The sequence below is a fragment of the Anopheles bellator genome, chromosome X (genome assembly GCF_943735745.2).
Source record: "Anopheles bellator chromosome X, idAnoBellAS_SP24_06.2, whole genome shotgun sequence".
NCBI classification, from domain to species: domain Eukaryota; kingdom Metazoa; phylum Arthropoda; class Insecta; order Diptera; family Culicidae; genus Anopheles; species Anopheles bellator.
Window position 1 is genome coordinate 5,771,378 of NC_071287.1, and position 20,323 is coordinate 5,791,700.

General features: G+C 47.0%; 2 protein-coding genes across 2 annotated transcripts; both read right to left on the reverse strand.

Annotated features, from left to right (window-relative positions):
* Nucleotides 1-889: 889 nt before the first annotated feature.
* LOC131213327 (chondroitin sulfate synthase 2) lies at nucleotides 890-3,509 on the reverse strand. The gene has a single exon (XM_058207347.1). The coding sequence runs from the start codon at nucleotides 3,471-3,473 to the stop codon at nucleotides 1,047-1,049; it is 2,427 nt and encodes an 808-aa protein (XP_058063330.1). The 5' UTR covers nucleotides 3,474-3,509; the 3' UTR covers nucleotides 890-1,046.
* A 1,265-nt stretch (nucleotides 3,510-4,774) lies between these two features.
* Nucleotides 4,775-19,600, reverse strand: LOC131213326 (zinc finger protein 2-like). Its single transcript, XM_058207346.1, has 7 exons — nucleotides 19,409-19,600; nucleotides 17,570-19,314; nucleotides 15,965-17,499; nucleotides 15,681-15,872; nucleotides 15,413-15,601; nucleotides 5,487-9,838; nucleotides 4,775-5,371 (listed from the first exon to the last, which is right to left on the reverse strand). Exons 1-7 carry the CDS (start codon nucleotides 19,598-19,600, stop codon nucleotides 5,060-5,062), a joined length of 8,517 nt encoding a protein of 2,838 aa, XP_058063329.1. The 3' UTR covers nucleotides 4,775-5,059.
* Between the last annotated feature and the right edge of the window lie 723 nt (nucleotides 19,601-20,323).

The window sequence follows — 20,323 nt, forward strand, 5'->3', positions numbered from 1 at the left end:
CATGAAACGGTGCACATCTGCTGAAAGAATAAGACTACAACGAGTAACATTAGAGAAAAAGGCTATTCTTAGGGTATGGTAGAAGCCCATGTGCTACCGATCTTGTGCACCGAGTGAGGCATTTTACCAAAGCCTCGCCCAGCAGTGAGATCGAGCTTTTTTTTATTCTACTGGCACTTTACATATCCCAACGGCAGGTGATTGCACCATCGGAAGTACTATTTACACCAGATTGAGCCAATTACGGTACATAACTTTTTCCTTACCTAATCTGCATGTCGTCACCATACTGACGATCTTTCATCTTGAAACTCATTGTTTGCGGCAACAGGTAAGAACTTTACAGAACAGTATTAGCATCTCAGCGAAAACCGATGCCTTGATCCAGACCGGGTGAGAGTGAGGTTACGAACCTGGCGTGGCCGACGATGCGATCAGCGAACGAAGCGATCTGTGAATGTTTGTTCTGCGATCTATCTGCGGGTTTGTTTTCTGAATCTTTCGAACCAACGCAACTGATATTTTTGCAAAACAGTGCCGGCTTATTGCAGTAAATGTAAATATTTGTTCGTATGATGTACCTCGTGTTCCTGTTACCAGAGCAGAACAGGTACAATGAACTAGTTCACTTTCTTTACAAGAGACGAATGAAGCCCTGCGCTCAAAGTCTAATGATAATCCAACAACAGGCGACACCCATCAAGGGTCTCTCAGTTCGCTTGGGAATCGTGCTCGAATTTTAGGGGAACTCACACTTAAAACGAACGTCCTAAACAACCGCAAATACGTCAAACGCAAGATCCACTACGCGAACGCGAGTAGGTTAACGAATTATTTCGGATGTGGCCCCAGATTCAAACAATGGGTCAGCATAAATAGTTACCAATTTGTTTACATATTTATTTCGCCGTTATCCTGTGCCAAATTATGTCCGTGAGATATAATTCTTATCGTAATTACTTAAAGTAAACTATCTAAATCAATGGCACATGCACGATGCAAGCAAATGCTGTCCTATGTTGGGCATGATTTTGCCTATCTCCCGTTTATCGTGCTGTCTGCTCTTCGTGGTGCATACTATAATGCATGAGCAGATCTCCTATTTGCTTCTTCGAAGCAATACGAACACACTGTTGCCTATCGTTTGCTGTACAGCGTAGTTTCGAAATCCGCTCCGCGTACGGATCATTTGCGAGAAAATTGTTCATACTGTTGCCGAATCGAAGGTTGGGGTCGATTGCACGCAGCACGTGTATTTTACTACCAGCACGTGTGAACAGCTCCACAATGTTCGCAATCGTTCCCCTGCTGTCGGTTTTGGTCGCATTTAGGTCTAGCAGGTTGATAATATCACGATCGGTCCGCACAATAGGGAGGACGCTTTCCAGCTCTTTTCTTGAGGCCACATAATCGTTGCTGTAAAAAGAAACGACGTCGTAATTGGACCGGTCGAAGTATCCGATACTTTGCCCGACGTCACAGTTTTCACAACGTTTGCACAGCCGGGTCCACTCGCAGGGATACATCATGAAGCCGATCGGGCTGAACACCTGAAAGCCTTGAATCGTATTCATTCGGACGCGGTTTAGGAAATCCGGCCGAAACGTGGCAGCGTTGGAGTACACCATGACCAGACTTTCTAATCCAATTTTTCGTAACGCCAGATCCACCGCCGCGAAAACCATGCGGCCGAACGACCCGTACAGTGAACTATGATAACGCTGATTGTCATCGAACTTTGTGCTTACTTCCGGTGGCAAACGGATAGATACCCAAGCGACCCGGGAACCATCCTGCTTGTGCTTCTCTGTCAGGGCGAGGGCAATATTCTTCATCGGCAGAAACACATCCTCGTTTCCCTTGCTCGGGGTTTCGGCCTGATAAAAAAATATGAGCATCAGAAACGTGTTGTCCTGACTGTCCATGCACGTTTTTTCGTAGCTCTCTAAGAATTGCTCTGCTTCTTGCACCTGGTGTTCGAATGTAGGCAGCAAAATAGCGACTCGTGTGCTCTCGGTGACGTATGGCGATGGAACGATTTCGATCAAACTAATCGGTTTGATCGCCTCGAAGCTTCTCGATACCAACTGCTTCTGCTTGCGGTCATAGAAAGTCAGCATTATCCGATAGTCCATGCCGCGTACTGCATCGAATCGCTTGTAAGCGGAGCTAATGCCTCGGTACTCGATGCTCGGATCGTTTCGCGTCGCCTCCATAACGGTTTTGTTCAGCACGTTGCGAATGTCTTCTTCGTCGATCGCCGAAAGCCGCCGTACATTTACCTCGGAGTTCCACATGAACGAATGCGTTAGATTAAGGGCCGTCCACGGAATGACATCGTGGCGCGAATCGGGAGGATTTGTCTTTGGCACACCCAAAGGCCACCGCACCTCAAGGATGTCGTTTACAAGGGCGCCGCCTGAAATGTGCATCGCTTCCTTCTGCAGGTCCCGTTTCATTGCGTTGTTACTCTCCAGGTGGATGCGCGAGAAGTAGGTGTGCAGTAGGTAGAAATCGTCCGCCGTCGTAATAGGGAAGACGGTCGAAGCCGTGTTGAATGAAGCGTCCTTCGCAATCAGATGAAAGTCGCGGTAGAGTTTGAAACTATTCAATCGATAACTGTTCATGGTAATTCCCTGCCAGCTTTCGCGGCAAGCATCGATCTTTGCAGAATATTTTACGCACTTCCCGATGTTGGCACTGTGGTCGTTGGAGTATGAATTGCGGACACACCAATCGAGATTTGCGCGAATTTTCCGGATCACACCATTGCTGAGTAGGATGCCGGTGTGCAGATCGCAGTAGGTTCGGTTTTCCTCAGCGCCAATGTCGTCCCTTTTGCCGTACCGAGGATCGGTCTGGGCACTGCCCATGTACACATCCATGGTGATGCTTAGGTGCTCCAATTGACTGCGTAGTGTGCGGGCGTTAACATAGGTCGTATCGGTAACAAGCAGAAAGTAGTCATACTCATCCAAGTAGTTATCTGCCAGAAACTTTAGCATATGGAACGGTCGAAGATTTTCTCTCGTGTCCGTGAAACCTACTATATTTTTCAAATGAAAGTTTGCCTTCACGTTGTCGGCGTGAATGAAGAACTTGATTTTGTTCACTAGATGAGCGGTGGTTCGGTTAATGGCAGTCGCCAGACTTTCGATGTTTTCCGTGCTGGTTAGCACACCGACGAACAGTTTCTCGCGGATGCCCAGCTCCGTGTAATAGTACCTTGGCCGCACGATATTCTTTACCACCTTTTTGGCTATCATTGGTTTTTGTTCAAGGTTTAGAAGCGGTTCAAATTCGCCGCCGCCGCCGTGTTCGAAGCTGTGCAGGTTGTTGGCGTGCTCCGTAACATCTCGGCACTCTGTGACATACTCGGTGCGGTCCTGGGGCGAATAGTAGCTAAACAAAAACCCACAGAGGAAACCAAAAACAAGATATTGATTGCGGCCTAAATTGAAATACGCTCCCATTGCACTGGACCGAAATTGACCGAACTAAACAATAGACGAAACGAAAGATTGCCGACTACGAACGACAAAACAAATACATAAATAAAAATTCACAACATCCTGAAGTGACGTTAACTGTCATTCTATCGATTCTATCAACACATGAGTGTTCACATGATGCATGGGATTACAGTGGGTTTTATCTGCTGCAGCAACTTTGAAAATAACAGTAGTGAGCAAAATTTGCGCCACATGCAATATTAACTGTGCGTCTTATTCATTTTTTCTTAGGATATTTTGAATAATTCCATCCTATCGATCCATTGTGGGCGGTTCATTTTATTATTTCTTCAATCAGAACAAACTTTGCGGAGAGTCATTTGCGAGGGGGACGTTGCATCGAGGGTGTGGTACACATTTCCACACCCCATAAGGTATTTTATTCCAAGCGAGCACCCGAATGTTTGTGGTAATTCTACTTTCCAAAATTCTGCTGAAGTTTTGGAAACATAGCGACAGCGGTTGACAATATTAACCTCCTTTGGACCGATCCGGATATGCAAAATCCTGGCCCAGCTCATACTTTCATTGCTGCACATATTTACGGCGAAATTAGCTGCACACTGATTGATTGCTGATTGTGCCCCAAATGCTCAAATCGAAAGTTAAAGTAATCTTTTTACACTGCTCCTATTAACACATCATTGGTATCCGAGCACGTAGCACAATTTGTACTAAAGAATCTGCATCAACATCTAAAGGCGATAATTTTATTCACTCTTTTATTTTATCACTTATCGTAGTGTTGAAACGCATCGTTACGATCTGCAGACTTACCATATCAAACTTTTCGCACATGTTGGGCAAATTAATAAAGCATCAGCACAATGCCTTTCTTCGATGCCAATGGTGTTGTAATTGAATACCATTATCATTCATTTACCAGGTGAATTGGGGTTACTTTGATGAAATAAATCAACGGGCACAGTTTTGGCTTTTAGTTTCCTTTTTTTCTAACTAATTTCTTAATATTTATAATCTTTTGTTTTAGGAACTTTCACATTACATTTGATGCGGGGATTTTCGACTCATTGTCTTTATAATTGATAACCGAAGTTGCTTTTCAGCTATAGAAAAAAAAAATTAAATAAAATAAACTATAATAAAAATTTCATGAACGCATATCACTACGTATAGAAAATTGTTTCATGAAAAAATAAACAAAAATAACGATATCTCACTAGTAAATCTAACGAAAATCGCGATTTTCTTTAAAAGCACAGTTACTTCATCTTGTTAAAAAAAGCAATTGCAATGACGAAATGAAACCGTACAGTAATGTTTTAAAAACTGTATACGTATATAAAAAAAGCAACAAATGAGAAACTTCGATGTAGAAATCGAAATAAAAAATTCTCATAATTATAGATAATAAATGAATGATGGAAGATTCGCAAGCACGAAATACGAACAATGTTCAATTACTACTGGCAGATCCGCGAGTATCATCGGCTGCATGCTCAATGTTTGGCTGCCACCACCCGTGGGCTTCTCACAATGCCTCAGTGCTGCAAGCTTGCCGGTGATCTCCAGCCGCTCCACGGCTCCTAGAAAGGGCAATCGTTCTCCCGGGGCTGGAACTCGCGCCGACTGACATCCAAGCTGGAGTCCGAGTCCTCGCTGCCACTGGTGAACGAGTGCGCAATCTGGGCCGCGGCCAGCTGAGCCTTTGCCGATCTTTTGTTACTTTCCTCCTTGAAGCAGTGGTTTTTCTGGTGACGTATCAGTTCATAGTAGCGTTGGAACACGAGGTTGCACTTCTTGCAAGTGTAGTTGATGTTTATGGCCTTCTTTTCATCAGTCTCGAACGATGGGTTGGGCTGATTTTCGTAAATTTTTCGCTGCTTTTGACGAGCATTCTGTCGAGTCGGCGACGGCGACACAAGGAAGTAGAGTAAACCGAGAAAGACGAAGATGTAGATGTAACGATCCGTTAGCGATGTGAGCTTTGAGGTGTGTTTGAAACCGGCTTACCTGAAACCATACCACGATCACCCTAGGGGACAGCATCAGCAGCTTGCTTAAGTATTCCAGGTCACTATCCTTGGGATACGAGTTGTTTTCGAAAAATTCTTGCAACACCTTGATCTGATAGTCGGTGAAACGCGTGCGATTTGCCCGCTTACCATTCGAGCACGTAATCGCCTGTGTTTGCGGTGGCATCGTATGCAACGACATTGAGTTAGGCGGCGATATAACAGGACTTTCGATCGGGCTCGGAATTTTCATCTCCTCACCGAGCGGGCCGCCGCCACCAGTACCTCCGCCCGTCAATGTCGGCGGGGTGGCCATGTGCTTCTTTAGCGAGATGGCACTCGGTGGCCGCATAGGCATCGGGTTCGAGTTCGACGAGTCTATCTGTAAATCAGCCGGCGTCGGACTATCGTTTGACGATTCCGATTTGATTTTTTTCTTTTTCGTCCCAGTACCACCTGCACCCACCATGCCAGTGCTACCACCACCGCCACCACCACCGACAGATCCAACGCTACCTCCGACACTACCAGTGTTACTGACATTACTAGCACCGCTACCGCTGGTGGTCACGCCGGGCAATACGACACCACCGCCCCCGGGCACAACAGCACCGACGGCCGCACCGAGAGCGACAGCATCGGCAGCAGCACGCTGAAAGTAGTCCGACACCGAGTTGACCGCGTCCTGATTGCCAAAGTCGGCGCCTACGAAGCTGTCCGGAAAGAGGCTCTTGTTGAGCTGGAAAGCGGCCCCGACCAGATCCTGGCCGGTGGTCGACTGGTGCTTACTGAGCGACTCCAGCAGCGACTTCGACAGATTTTGCTTCATTGCCTCGTTGAGCGCTTTGCTCATGTCGTTCGAGTTCTGCGATGATGAGTTGTCCTGCGAGGTTTCCACAGACTTGAACGACGTTTCGATGTCGGTCACCTTTGCCTCACCGGTGCGTTCGTACTCCTCGACGTTCAGTTTTGTCGATGGCGGAATGCTGAAGTTGTACGGGCTGTCCTTGTTGCGCTGGCGTTCCTTGAAGAGCGTGTTGCGGAACCAGTGCTTCACCACCTTCTGCGGCAGATTCGCCTTGATCGACATCTCCTGAATGCTTTCCTCACTCGGCGAGTTATTGATGTCGAAGTGGGAACGGAGAATGCGCAGCTGTTCGTCAGTAATGCGCGTTCGGGCGCGCTTCTGCGTACAGGGTTGCTGCCCTTGCGGTGGCTGCGGTACAATTTTCGGGTCTAGACCGTGCGGTAAAATGTTCATATCGAGCGGTTTGCCGTTCAAGCTTACCTGTTGCATCACGACCGAGGGGGGTGCATGCTTGCCAGGCTTAGTATCACCCGGACCTCCTCCTACACCGGAGCATCCGTCTTTGCCACCATCCACCACTTTAGGGGGCACCCCACCAAAATTAAGCTGGGGCGCCAGATTCAAATAGCTGAGCGACATCAGGTGGTGGAAGTGCATGAAGTTGAGCACGTTCAAGGCATTCGGATTAAGCTTGCTGTTCGGATCGGAGGCAGCGAACTGCAGTAGAGACGCATTCTTGAGAAAGTTCGGATCCATCAGGTTGGCGGTCGGATCGAGAGGCACCATGGATTTCGCACCGCCGAGCAGTCCATCCGGAGCGCTCAGATCGAATCCGGATAGTGCGTTCACCTTCATCAAATCATTTAACGCTTGCTGCTGTTGCTGCTGCTGCTGCTGCTGCTGCAGCGAACCTTCACCGAAAGGCACACTGCTGTCCTGTAGTCCCACAGCTGCCTCAAGCAGTTTCTTTTTGTGCGCCAGGCACTCCAGATTTAGTTCGAGGTGAGCCTCCAACATCATTTTGCCCGGGAACGCCTGATAGCAGCACTCGCAGATCGCAAACTCTGGTTTCTCGCCACCGATGCTGCCGCAGAACATGGGCACTGTCGCTCCCAATGGTGGCAGCTGGGTCGGTTGCTGCGGATGTTGAACCTGCTGTTCGGTGGGTGATTTCAGTTTCCGCAGCGAAACTTCGTCGAGCAGATTTGGCGATTGATCGTGCGCCTCCGGAATCGGTTGGATGAGCGGAAACTCACTGAGGGAAGGGCCCTTCTTCTTGCCCTCGCTGCCTTGCGGCGACTGTTGCTGCTGCAGTTGCAACGATTGCGATCCGGGGGGCTGCTGTAACCCACCAAGCCCGGCCAACCCGCTCAGCGTGTTCGGTTGGGTGGCGAACAAGTTCCGCTCCTGCAACCGGCAAGCGCGGGTCTGATGCAGAACACTACGCATGTGAATATCGAGCGTACTGCCCTGTGTGTAAGCGACATTGCATATGTCGCACTTGAACTTTTTGCGGGTAGACTCTTTTTCCTCCGCTATATCTTTGCGCTTCTCACCGCCGCTCGACATACACCCGTCCGTCGCAAACATTGGCATCGAGAAGGGTGTGGCGGCCTTATCGCTGAACGGAACGGTTGGCGAGGGAGAACTTTTGCCCAGTTCGAGGCATCCATCGCCAACACCACCCCCACCACCAATGTTCTCCGCATTCATGAGCGCGCCGGTAAACATTTGTGCGAAGCCCTTTTCGGCTTTAAGCTTCTTCAGCTTGTTCAGATGGGAGACACTGTTGTAATGCACCAGCAAGATATTTTTCTGCGTAAAGCTTTCCATGCATATCGTGCATTTGAACGGACGATTGGGATTGGTGAACTTCTCGGACTTGATATCGTAGAAGATTGACGGCGACGAGGCTGCCGACTGCGACGTAGAAGCGGCGTGCTGCTGTTTCGTCAGCGATGATATCATCGAGGTAGCCACCGTGTCCGGCGATACCTTGTCTTCGCGCGGCATGTGACATGCGGTGGCCATGTGCCGCTCGAGGGCGACCGCATCGGTAAACGTGAACTGACAGTCACCGCACGTGTAGCGCAACGCCTCCGACGCACCGCTACCGTCCAGGCTCTTGTCATAGTAGAAGCTACTGCTCTTCGAGCTGATCGACTTCTCACTCAGCCGATCATCGTCCACGCTGTCCCGCGTATCCCGACCAGCCGAACGGTCCGAGCGCGGGCTCAAACCGTTCCGTTGTTGCTGCTGCTGCTGCTGGCAGTTCAGCATCTTGCGCTTCAAATCCTTGAAGAACAGTATGGAAGTGTCCTGTGAATGGGTTCCCGGTGACGTCTTCTGAACCGCCTCCTGCGGGTGCTTCTCGGTGATGTGTGCCGTCAGCGAGTTGATGTTTTTGAACTGATGATCACAGTAGAAGCACTTAGTCGACTCCCGCAGTGAGTGGTAGAACAAGTGCCGACTCAGCTTCTCGTGAGTCTTGAACGCGAACGGGCACTGCTTGCATCGGTACTTGTACGTGTGGTGCTCCGATATGAGAAAGTTCAGATGGGTCGCCTTGAAGTGCTGATTCAGGTCGGACTGATTGTCGAACGCGTCCTTGCAGTCGTGTAGGAAGCACATGAGCTCGTCCGAGTCCGCGCTGCGCTTAAAGTGATTGCTTTCGTTGCAGTGAATCTTTAGGTCGACCATCGTCTCGAACGATGCCTTGCAGTAGGCGCACCGGATGTTGAGCATTCCCGGTGAAATCGATCTCTCTTTGCCGCCGCAGGTCGAACCAACTGGCGATTGCGGCGACGAGGAGAGCGATGGATGCTTCTCAATCGGACTGCTGATGTTGCTGAATGGTTTAGAGGAATTAGGATGTGTTGTTTTCAAAAACTGCGAGGTATCAACCAGTTTCAGCAATCGATTGAGCCCATCCATCTTGATACTGTGCACGCGCAACACATGCGTCTCAACGTTAACCTGATCGAGGAAGGTTTCCGAGCAGAGGGGACACGACAGAGCGGAAGGCTGCTGCTGGCGCTGTGAGGCGAGCACTGCCACCGCCGACTGCTCCAGCGAGTCAGTCGGCTTCCCGTTGTCGCTACTTGTGCACTCCTGTTTTGTCGCCGCGTACTGCTCCATCATTTCGGCTAGATTGCCGTGCTTCAGATCGTTGCAGTTCTCCTTCAGAGCGAAAGAATCGCTCATGAATGTAACCTTCTCTATCAAGCGCAAGTTCTGGGAGCAGCGGGCCTCCATTAACGTGCGCAGATAGTCGAACGGTTTCTTCTGGGATGAAGGCGCGCCTTGTGAAAACTCAGCACAGCCCAGCAACTCGTTGCCGACGTTGTGGTTCGCCAGCAGGTGCTGCATGATGTTCATTTTCTTCGACGAAAATTTATTACACACGCTGCAGACCAAACACCGATCCTTGCAGCTGGGAAGCTTGTTGTTGCCGGCGCTTTCGCCGTTCCACATTTTTTTCTCCTGCAAAATACTACACAACCCGTTGTCGGCCGCCTCCATTGCATCTTGGGTGTCGGAGCCTGTGGAAAAAAGAGACGAACCAAAAGTGTTCTACAGTACTGATATGCAATAAGTAACGGAAGCCGATCGGATCACGTTACGTCATTATTCGACAAATGTGGCGACAACCCAGCAAATAATTTGATTATTGATTTGATCTTTACTTGTTTTAGTAATGCTTTCGACAGCAATAGGTTCGAGTTTCACATGACATTTTGACTATGAAGCTTGAGGTTTGAAAATTGTTAATCGAGTGGTTTAGACCCGGGGTCTAATGGGCCTTGAAATACGCGTGTTAGTCGAGAATTCTGTACTCGGTGCCATTACCAACATGATTGTTGCTATTACTCCTTTTGATGTGCACTTTTGATTTTATTTTGTTACTTCTTCATTAGCTCGATATCTCATCGATCTCTCAATTACAATCATTTTACTAATGGTCTTCACGCATATTTTTAAATCCCTCTCGACTTATCTTTTAAAACGATATAGTCCATAAAAAATTGCCATCGCTGGCAATAATTTTCTTCTCGTGCTATTTTTTGATTCCAAAAAGGAATACATTAGAACCATTCAGCGATTGTTATGCCAAAGAAAAAGAAGAAGAGATGTAAGATTTTTTGCCGATGTAGCTTTATCCGATGCCGGCCTCATTTTTTATCCCATGTGCGTTCTCGGAACTGCAGCCCATCCAAAGCACATACAGATGTGGTTGGGGCTTAGTTGGAAAATAGTCCATTGGAAAAATTGGAAACATTATCAAAATATATAAAACGGCTCAATCGTAAAGTTCCCTGTCAATCGCGGACCTTTCTAACTCACATCCTAACGACATAGAGAGTAAGTAGAATAAGAGAGAGAGAAAGAGAGAGAGAGAGAGAGAGAGAGAGAGAGAGAGAGAGAAAGAGAGAAAAGGGAGGAGTAGGGCAAAATCAGGATGGTTACAGACGCTTCGGCCGGAACTGTTTCTCCATGTTCAATATGAAATGTAAGGAATGAGTGATGTTCCTTTTTTTGAATGATGTGTGAGTGTCCAATTCATGTTGGTCCCCTAGTGAGAAAAAGCATTAGAAAAAAATATCTAATACACCCATGAAAAATAGGTTTCAGCAGTTGAGCTTGTCTGTCTGCGTGAGCAAGCAACCAAAGCATGGTCATTTGAGGGTTGGCGTACCAAATCAGGCGAATACATCCTAAGTTGGCCATTCAATTCATACACGCGCGCGTTTATCTAACTGTTACAAAGCGCAATAGAGCCGTGTTGGCAACAACTTGTAAAGTTTTGCCGCTCAATTTGATGCACTTCTGACCAGGAATCGATCTGGCGCCTTCCGCATAGAATCGGTGCAGCGTTGACGTGAAAACTACGGACGGGCCACATACGCGCGCGTTGCGTCAGAACATGTTTTACATGGATCCGGAAACATGTTGCATGTTGGTTTTTTTTCTTTCTAATCAACGTTTAAAGTTAGTCACTGTTACCACGGTATCATAATGTTACCTTTTCAAAGGGCTAATGAATAAATACCATTGATTTGATCGCGCAGATGCATTCGTCTTAAATCTACAAAAGGAAATAGCTAAATGTGTCCGAAAATCAAGCTACTTTTCTACTCTCACGCACATAAAGCACCGATGTCGTATCGCATTCCCGTTGCTTGTTCAACAAGCGAGAAGGTGTACTATAGTATTTGAGCGTAGAAACCAGCACTTTTTTAATGTATTCGCAACGTTATTGGCCAATTATGCTGCACCGATCCCGACGGGCGTAGATCAAACCGTGGACTGGCGAAGCGAGGAGAATATGATGCGTTACCGGGTGTCGGTTTCCCTAATTATGCTCCCTAACCGGAGCCTCACCGTATTGTCAACAATGCGCGCTAGCGTTCCTGTTCGTATCCGCCCTATGCCGCACCTATACGCAATCAATGCAAAGAAGCGAGATACAAGACAGGGGAATACCTTCGAGATTTACAGAGAACTCACGGCAAGCAGCAAATCCACTGCGTGCTGTACATTGAAAGGACGCGGCTTCTAACTGCTCAGCATTTCGAAGAGAGAAAAAACCAAGCGTCGCACTGACATTGTATACCGTTGAGTCGCGATCCGTTGAGTAGCGATGCTAAGGGTGAGACCGTCATGCTTTCCAATACTGGTTCTAACCCGCTCCTCAGAGGTTCAGGAGTACGACAATACGACGAAAAGAAACAGCAGCAAGGAATGCGTGATGGCAGGATTGCATGAATTAGCAGCGCAACGCAAGCATTAAAGGAGCACTGCCAGAGCCAAAAAGTCTCTCATAACAGATCACTCATTCATAGCGCATCGGACAGCATGGCCGCTTGAGTGTCGATAAAATTCAGGAGAAGGGATGACTTCGCTCACGCACTCCAAACTCGCCACCGGGCACCTTCGGCACGATCGGTCCTACGCACGCTGAACTTCCATTGCCCGTAGAGTAGCCTGGTGTTTGTGTGTGTATGTGTGTAGGTAGGCTACATCCAGCCAGAATGCCTCCGAAACCGAAAGGGGAAAAGAAATGGCTACGCATACACAACACGCTTCCCTGATCGCGTTGTACCTTTCATTCGCCATCCGTTGGTATTCTCTCTGTCCCGCTTTAACCAATAGTTATGACCCTCAATGAGGTTTACTCAATGAAACGAACTACGAGCATAATGATTTCGTTGTATGTACGCGCACCAGGTAACTGGTAACACGCATGAAAATCCTCACCGATTTCGGTGAGGTGCTCTTATCAGTGTATCCACTGGGGTACTTTGGGATTTTGTGCCACTTAAAGCCAATCGCCAACTAGCGCCGCCGCACATTATTTAATGAGCAGAACAACGACTAGGAATCTCCCGTATTTTATTTAGGCAAGTCCATTCTAGTAGACAACTCACTTTGATGCCAGTCGTTGTAGAATAAGCATATGATATATCTAGAGATGCGTTTTTTATGGTTCTCATGAGTTTTTAATGATAAGCTGAGTATTTGCACACTACGCTTCAAACCACAACGATTTCTTATTCAAACCGGTCGAAATCCAAGAAATACTACCCATCCGCAGATCCCTATTCTATGTGCGTTCTACGATCAACGTTCCAAAAACCCCAACTTTACATATTCTTCACTAAATTGTGCAACACTTACAGGGTGGCAACGTGAAAGTGATACACTTAAATTATGTCATAAAAATCAGAATTTTTTTCCCCTTTCTAACTGTTTTAATAACATGTTACAGTAGTAAACTTACAATGTATTTAGTTCAATTTAAATTTTTCGCCTTCGTCTTTGATTACGGCCCGAAGTCGCTTTTCGAAAGCATCACACGCCGCACGCTCGACTTCGTTTGGCATTTCATCCCAGATTTTGACTTAACGATTCTTAAAACTGTCCAAACTCATATGCTTTAGGTCGCCTAACTTTCCTACCACATATCCCCAGATAATGAAGTCGACTGGGTTTAAATCGGAAGACGATGAGGGCCATTCAGAGGAACTGATGAAACATGGCGAATTTTGTTTGCACCATTTCTGAACAACCAATGCTTTATGCGCAGGTGCTGAATCCTGTTGAAAGCAAAAATCTTCATCTCCAAAAAGTTCCTTGGCACAAGAAAGCAAATGGATTCTGATAACGTTTTGCAAGTAGTACTGCTTGTTGATTTGAAAATGTTGATGTTGTTGGTGAATAACAGCGGTAGTTTGTCTTTTGTTGATATTGCTCCCCAAACCATCACAGCTGATGCATTTTGGTACCTCTCGACCCCTCTTTTATCCTACCTCTACCCCTCTTTTATCGGCTGGTATATCACGAAGACTTCCGCCATAGACACGATTATTTTGCTTGTTCAAAGTTGCCTCCAAATTGAACAATTTTTCGTCCGAAAAAATTATGTTGTGAGCAGCGTGCGTCTTCAGGAGCATCCGAGATCTGGCAACCCTGTCGGCAATATTTTTGAGAGATAATCCATCAATGCTTCTTAAAAGTCCTATATCCAAGATCCCTTTCGATTATGTTTTGCATGGAGCTGTGACTCATGTTCATATCACGTGCCATTTTTCTCCCAGAGCGGGCCGGATTTCGTCGAATTCACTCCTTCAACGCTTTGATTACCGCTGAAGTCCGTACAGCCCGTTTTATCCTCGCTTTCTTTTTGGGGACAACCGTACCAGTTTCCTTGAAACGTTTGATGGTCCTGTACACCAATAATCTGGTAAAGTTCGTATGTAACAGCTTCCTCCTAATCTGAATGTTTGTGAGGTTTTGAAGATGCAAGATCTTGATTTGTTCTCTATAAGAATCCATTACAATTTTCTGATGAACGTAACACAAGCACTGACTTTATCACGTTCGAATAAACTGTAAACATAGCCCTTCTTCAAATAGCACACAAAGATCGGACCTATAGCTGTGAAAATTAAAACGATGGGCACTCGAATGAATGTATCACTTTCTCGTTGCCACCCTGTACAATAGTTCGTAGGGACTTCATTCCTACTAATAATTTTGTCTATGTGAGACACTGTCTCGGTCCAGTTTTTGAAAGGGCGCTACAATACTCAACCATTTTCATTTTTCCTTTAAACAGTTAAATCATATTAAACGATCTTCAAAATCTAAGATAAGATTGGAAAGGTTAATTGTGTCTTTTCAATACTATTTTGCCATTAATTGAGTAATTTATTTTGGGCGCTAATTATGTATCTTCTTAGACAATGCTCGGCAAATGATGCATACAACCTTTAATTCCGATATCATTAGTCAGAAAGAGATGCTTAATTTTTTCCTTGTTGAAATTTAAATTATGTAGGAAGTATTTCTGCAATTTCAATTATTTGTCAATCCAATGTTTTTGTGAAATACGGGTAACACTTGAAACCTCGTGTTGACCAGAAACTTTTCAATATTTTATCAACCCATTTTTTCAATACGGCGCATCCCCATTCTTCATAGACAAAACCGAATTGTTTTTGCTAAAATTGGCTTTCTTAAAAAGATAAACGTATCTAAAAACAATCCAGACAAACAACAACGTCACTATAACTACTTGCTACGGGATAAATCATGTCCACAAAGTATTAGCGATAATACGTGGAATTAAAACTGATCGTTCTTGGACCCATGTACCCATGTACTTGAAGCTTCGACATCAATATAAACGATGTTGCGGAAACACTTGTGATCCTTTCGGCCCTTGACCAAAAATTAGAAACATTTTAAATATGCCTGAATGCATCAATAATATAAATCTAAATACCAGTAATCAGCAATGGTAAAGGTACTAAAGCAAAACTAGCTGAAAGCTGAAACAATCTGAATATAACCATAACACAAATAGTTAGTTACACTACCATTAGATACGTAGAGCGTTAATTTAAATCTGAAAAGTAGTTTCTCAGACTCTTTTTCTTCTTATCTGGTCGCCGAGCAGTCTTGACCTGTATCAGAAAACCATTTCACCGCTGGCGGTCCAGAGCCTTCGTCTACCACATTTGAATAGTTTAGAATAGTTTTTTCAGACTGTGTAGTACCAATTGCATGTTGTTCAGAAACGTAAAATTGAATACATCCAACAAAAGACTCACCTTTGCCCGTCAGTTTGAAAATGTTACGCAGCCCGAGCAGATTAATGTTGTGTTCCACTTTGCAGTTCTTTTTCAGATGATGTATCATGTAGTACACATGATCGGTTTTGAAACCACACGGTACGCATGTCAGCATCTGTTGTTGTGCCTTCATCAGCGACTGTTGCTGATGTTGCAACTTTCCTTCATCTGCAAGAAACACCGATTCTTGGGATAAGCAATTGGACCTCGTATTTAGCACGTCGTCGGTTGTTGATCTTGCACTTACTTTCGGTCATAGCCGCTGGAACATCCAGCGTCTTTTCGCTGGCAATCAGCAGAAGATAGTCGAAACAAATACGTCTAAATATATGTTTCTCCGATAGGCTGTGCAGTCCAATCTTTTCCAAAGATGTAGTGTAAAAGTTGCAACAGTTGCACTTGATTTGCACGTTATCCGGACACGACGAAGAAGATGTTGCTGCAATAGGAAAAAAATATAATTCGTAAAATGTTTCCGGCATCTTCTGTACAAATGCAATCAGAATGCAATCGGAAGGCTTTGATACGTACAATCGGAGTCGATACCGTTGGTGTTGGAGAAATCACGCTCGATCAGCTCAGTTTTCGGCTCCAACAGCAGCATCAACGGAGAACGCGAAATTTCACTGACGCTAGGCATCTCATCGTAGGTAAATTTCGATTCCTCCGCCAGCGGAAAAATGAGCTGAAGCTTCTTGAACAGTTCCTTGCCGACGAATGCACGCAGTTTTGCGACACACCGCTCGCGCCCTTCGAGCAGGTGGATGGTCAGATCAAGCCGTTTTTGGTGCGTATCCGTCTTCAGGTGCCGTTCCATTTCGGTGCGATCGTTTGTCTTCTGGGTACACAGTAAGCATTCCTGAGCGTTGCCCGTAAACAGGATCGTGTCCATCGCGTTGTTCGATCGGTCCTTGAAGACGTGCTTTTTCAGTTCCTCCAAATTGTTCGTCTCGAAGTCGCAACAAATCAAACAACTGTAGTAAGTCGTCGGATCGAGCGATAGCCGGATAGGTGGGTCGAAATGGAGCGGATTTTTGTCCTCGTCCAGCTGCTGTTGATAGTCGCGCTCTGTGCCTGTTTCTCCGAGTCCGCTGCCAACGAACGGTGACGATTGGTTTAGGAACAGTGCCTCGGCGGTGGCGGTCTCCAGTGCGGTGACATTGCTACTAAAAGGTGACGACGGCATCGACAGCGGCTTGAGGGCGTTACCAGTGCTGCCGGCTCCGCCAACGCTACTGCCAGTAGCTGCGGCGACTGCGGCGGCGGCTGCCGCAGCTGTGTACTCGTCCACGCGCGCCATTGGGGAGTCCTCCTTTAGTGAGTTCAGATTGATCGCACTCAGATAGTCGAGATTTTCCGACTGCGATAGATTCTGCAAACTCTTCAGCTGGTTGAAGCTGGACTGGAACGAATTCAAGTTGCTGATATGTTTTTCACTTGTCATGTGAATGCGCAGATTGCGCGCAATATTTGTGTCATAGTTGCAGATGTCACACTTGAAGAAGGACTTTGGCCGCCCGCTGGACTCGTAACTACCAGAGCCACCATCCCCCTTCGCCTGGCCACCGCCACCGCCGAACTTGGAAGCCATCGATGAATGGGGGGCCGCGGCACTAGCGGCGGCCGCCGCCGCCGCCATATACTGGTTCCGCGAGTTGCCCACCACCTTCGGGTCGTTGGCCTGCAGCGTCGCCAGGTTGAGGAAGCTCTGATTGCCCTTGTTCATCATACCGTTCAGGTCCTGCATGTTGTTCAGATGTTTATCGCTCTGCATGTGGATCGATAGGTTACCCTTGGTGGTGGTCGAGTAGTTGCAGATATCGCAACGGTACGGCTTATAGCCGCAGGTGTACGATTCACCGCGGGCCAACCGTGGATGCGCCTGTCCGGCAAGACAATAGCTGCAGGCCGTTTCACCGTCCGGGTGTTTTTCACGCATGTGAATCTCGAGCGTTTCCTGGTACTTGTAGTGCCAGTTGCACTGTGGACACTTGAGCGTCTTGCATGAATTTCTGGTTGAAATGTTCGGACTGAAGTTGCTGTTCCGGAACGCAACTGAAGGCTCACTAAGATGAGATAGAATAGCGGAAAGGATACATCAGAAAATGGCTAAAATAACCCCACGCAATCACTTACGCCTCCAGCTTCTTGACACTAATTTGATGGTCATTCTTCAACTCCTCGCTCACATCCATCGCCTCTGGTCGGAAGTTGTTTGCCAGAAGCTGCTGATACAGATCGACCGGGTTGTACTTCTTCAGATGGAAGTCCCCACCGGCAGCAATATCCAATCCAGCCGGCACGCCGCCCTTGTTGCTGGCGGCTGCGGCGGCTGCAGCAGCCGCTGCCGCCAAAGGATTCAGCTTCATATCTGCCGCTGAGCTGATCAATTCGAGAAACTTGTTCTGCTTTCCGTACAGATTTTCGCCAACGGTCGACAGCATCTTTTGCTGGTTGAGAAAATCTGACAGAAGTTTACCGCTCGCGCCAGCACCGCCACCAGGTGCCCCCTTTTTGTCCACACCACCCGCGTCACTAGCGGCGGCTGCCGCTGCCGCTGCAGCAGCCGCTGCGGCTGCGGCCACGGCGGCACTTTCGTTCATCACGTTGTTGTATTTCTCCGCCGCCAGCTTCCAACTTTGCTGCAGCTTATTGTCCATCTCGTACAGCAGCGAGTTGCTGGCGACTAGCTTGGGAAAGTTACCGGCAGCATCAAACGTCTGGCCGAATGGCTCGGAAGGATGGATCGACTGTTGTAGATGGTGTTGCTGTTGATGAAGCTGCTGTTGTTGGTGCTGCTGTTGTTGCTGCTGCTGTTGCTGATGATGCTGTGCTTGCTGTTGGTGCTGCTGCGACATTAGCCCAAGGATGCCGTTGTTCGGATTGCCAGTGCCATTCCCCGCGCCAGTGTTGCTACTGGTATAGTGATTGCCGTTAATGTTACCGCTGCTGGTTAGGATGCTTCCGCCCACGTTGCTGCTGCTGCTGGTAACGATATTGGTGCTACCCAGGTTGCTATCGATGTTGCTACCGAGGTTGCCATTGTTGCTACTGTTTTTACCGTTGCCGCTGCCGCAGCCACCACTGCTACTGCTGTTGCTACTGCTGCTGCTGCTGCTGCTACTACTAGTACTGCTGCTGTTACTACTGCTGTTGTTGTTGTTACTACTACCGTTATTATTAGTATTGGTCTTATACCTCTGATCGTTCTCGGCGTGCTTCCTATTGTTACTGTTGGCAGAAGATTTCTCTTCGAAAGGAACCAGAAAAAAGAATTGCTTCTCGGTGTTAGTCTGTATGATGGCACTGCTGTAGTTCTTCTCCAGCAGCATACGCTCGTAGTCGTTCAACGTGAGACTATGCTCGATTTTGGCGTGCGCGATGAAGGACCGGCACGTGCCAAAACTCAGTTTACAGCTGAAACACATGAGGATCGCCTTGTGGGCACTATTGGGGCTGGTCGCGCCATCGCTAGCCACCGAGTGGGCGACGCTAGCCCCACCGCCAGGCGGTCCCGTCGATGCTACTGGTGACGGTGGTGATCGCGTGATGAGATTCTGCGCCTGCTGATCGCTGCGTCTGCTGCCTCCATGTATCGCGTCCGCGTCATCGTCGGTTGGAAATGCGGTCGCCACCTCGGCGCCACCGATCCGGTTCGACTCGTGCTCCTTACTGAACGAGACAATTCGGAAGGAGTGTGTGCGAGGATTCGAATTGTTGTCGCTCTTAGGAGAGGTCACCGGATCGATGATGCATGTGTTGTCGCTGCAGATGATGCGCCCATGGAAGCGCTCGACGTCCTTTTGATACTCTGGGAAAGCGGTTTTCACAGTGTTACTGCTGCTGCTAATCGTGGCGGTTGCTGGAGAAGATTTTTGGCCCTGAGAGAACGAAGCAGAAGTTGTTGGTAACACTAGTACACTGGTTGTTTGTGTGCTAAAACTAATTCAAAATGTGGCTCAACCATGTACTAACCTTGTCGACAAAAAGTTGTATAATGCTTTTATTGTCCACCGGCTTCGACAGCAGTCTGAAAATCGCTTTGCTCAGAGAATCATTCGGCACCGGGCCGATGGTATCGTTGCACAGCTTAAGTATGCGAGATTCTCTGTGTTTCAGATAAAACTGAACTTTGGCGGAAAATTTTGTGTTTTTGCGAGAAGTCATTTTAATTTGTTTGTGTTGTTTGATTTGATTTTATCGATATAAAATAGAATTCTTTGTAGTGTTTACAATTTTTGTAATGCTTGTTTAGTGTTATTGATAATAGTGTATAGAATATAATATTGGTTCAGATATAATAAGTCTAGTTAAAAGTAATTTATAAATAATGCGAGGTTTATAATTTTGTAAAACTTTTTCTAAAGTTTAAATCTTAAAATGTATTTTTTCTCGTAATTTCATTATAACTAAGTTGTTCGTTTCATTAATTATGGATATCCTGAAATGGTAAGAAAGTGGTCGAAAACAAGGTAATGGTCGAAGCCAACACCCACGGATATGACCACCGATTAGGAAACTGTACTTCTTTCGCTCGCCATTCGCATACCTTAGTATCATCAGTCAACGCTTTGTTCAGTCACACGGTGAAACCACACCGTTCCGCGATCAGGAGATCGCATCGATATGCATTCTGCATCATAGTGAGAGATATTTTGTGATATTATGCACATACGTTGCGTTTCGAACATTGCACCATTGCACCATTGCACATTTGGTCATTCTTTCTCTTTGCGTATTACTATCCCCCAACACCCACCCACCCACCTTCAGGATCAGCTTTTACACGATTGGAAGAAACAAAGACAACCGGTTCTTTCCGACGGTGAGCACACGGCACAGACACGGGCAACAGGCTGAACAGCCTCCAGCTTTCCAGCGGAATAAAGG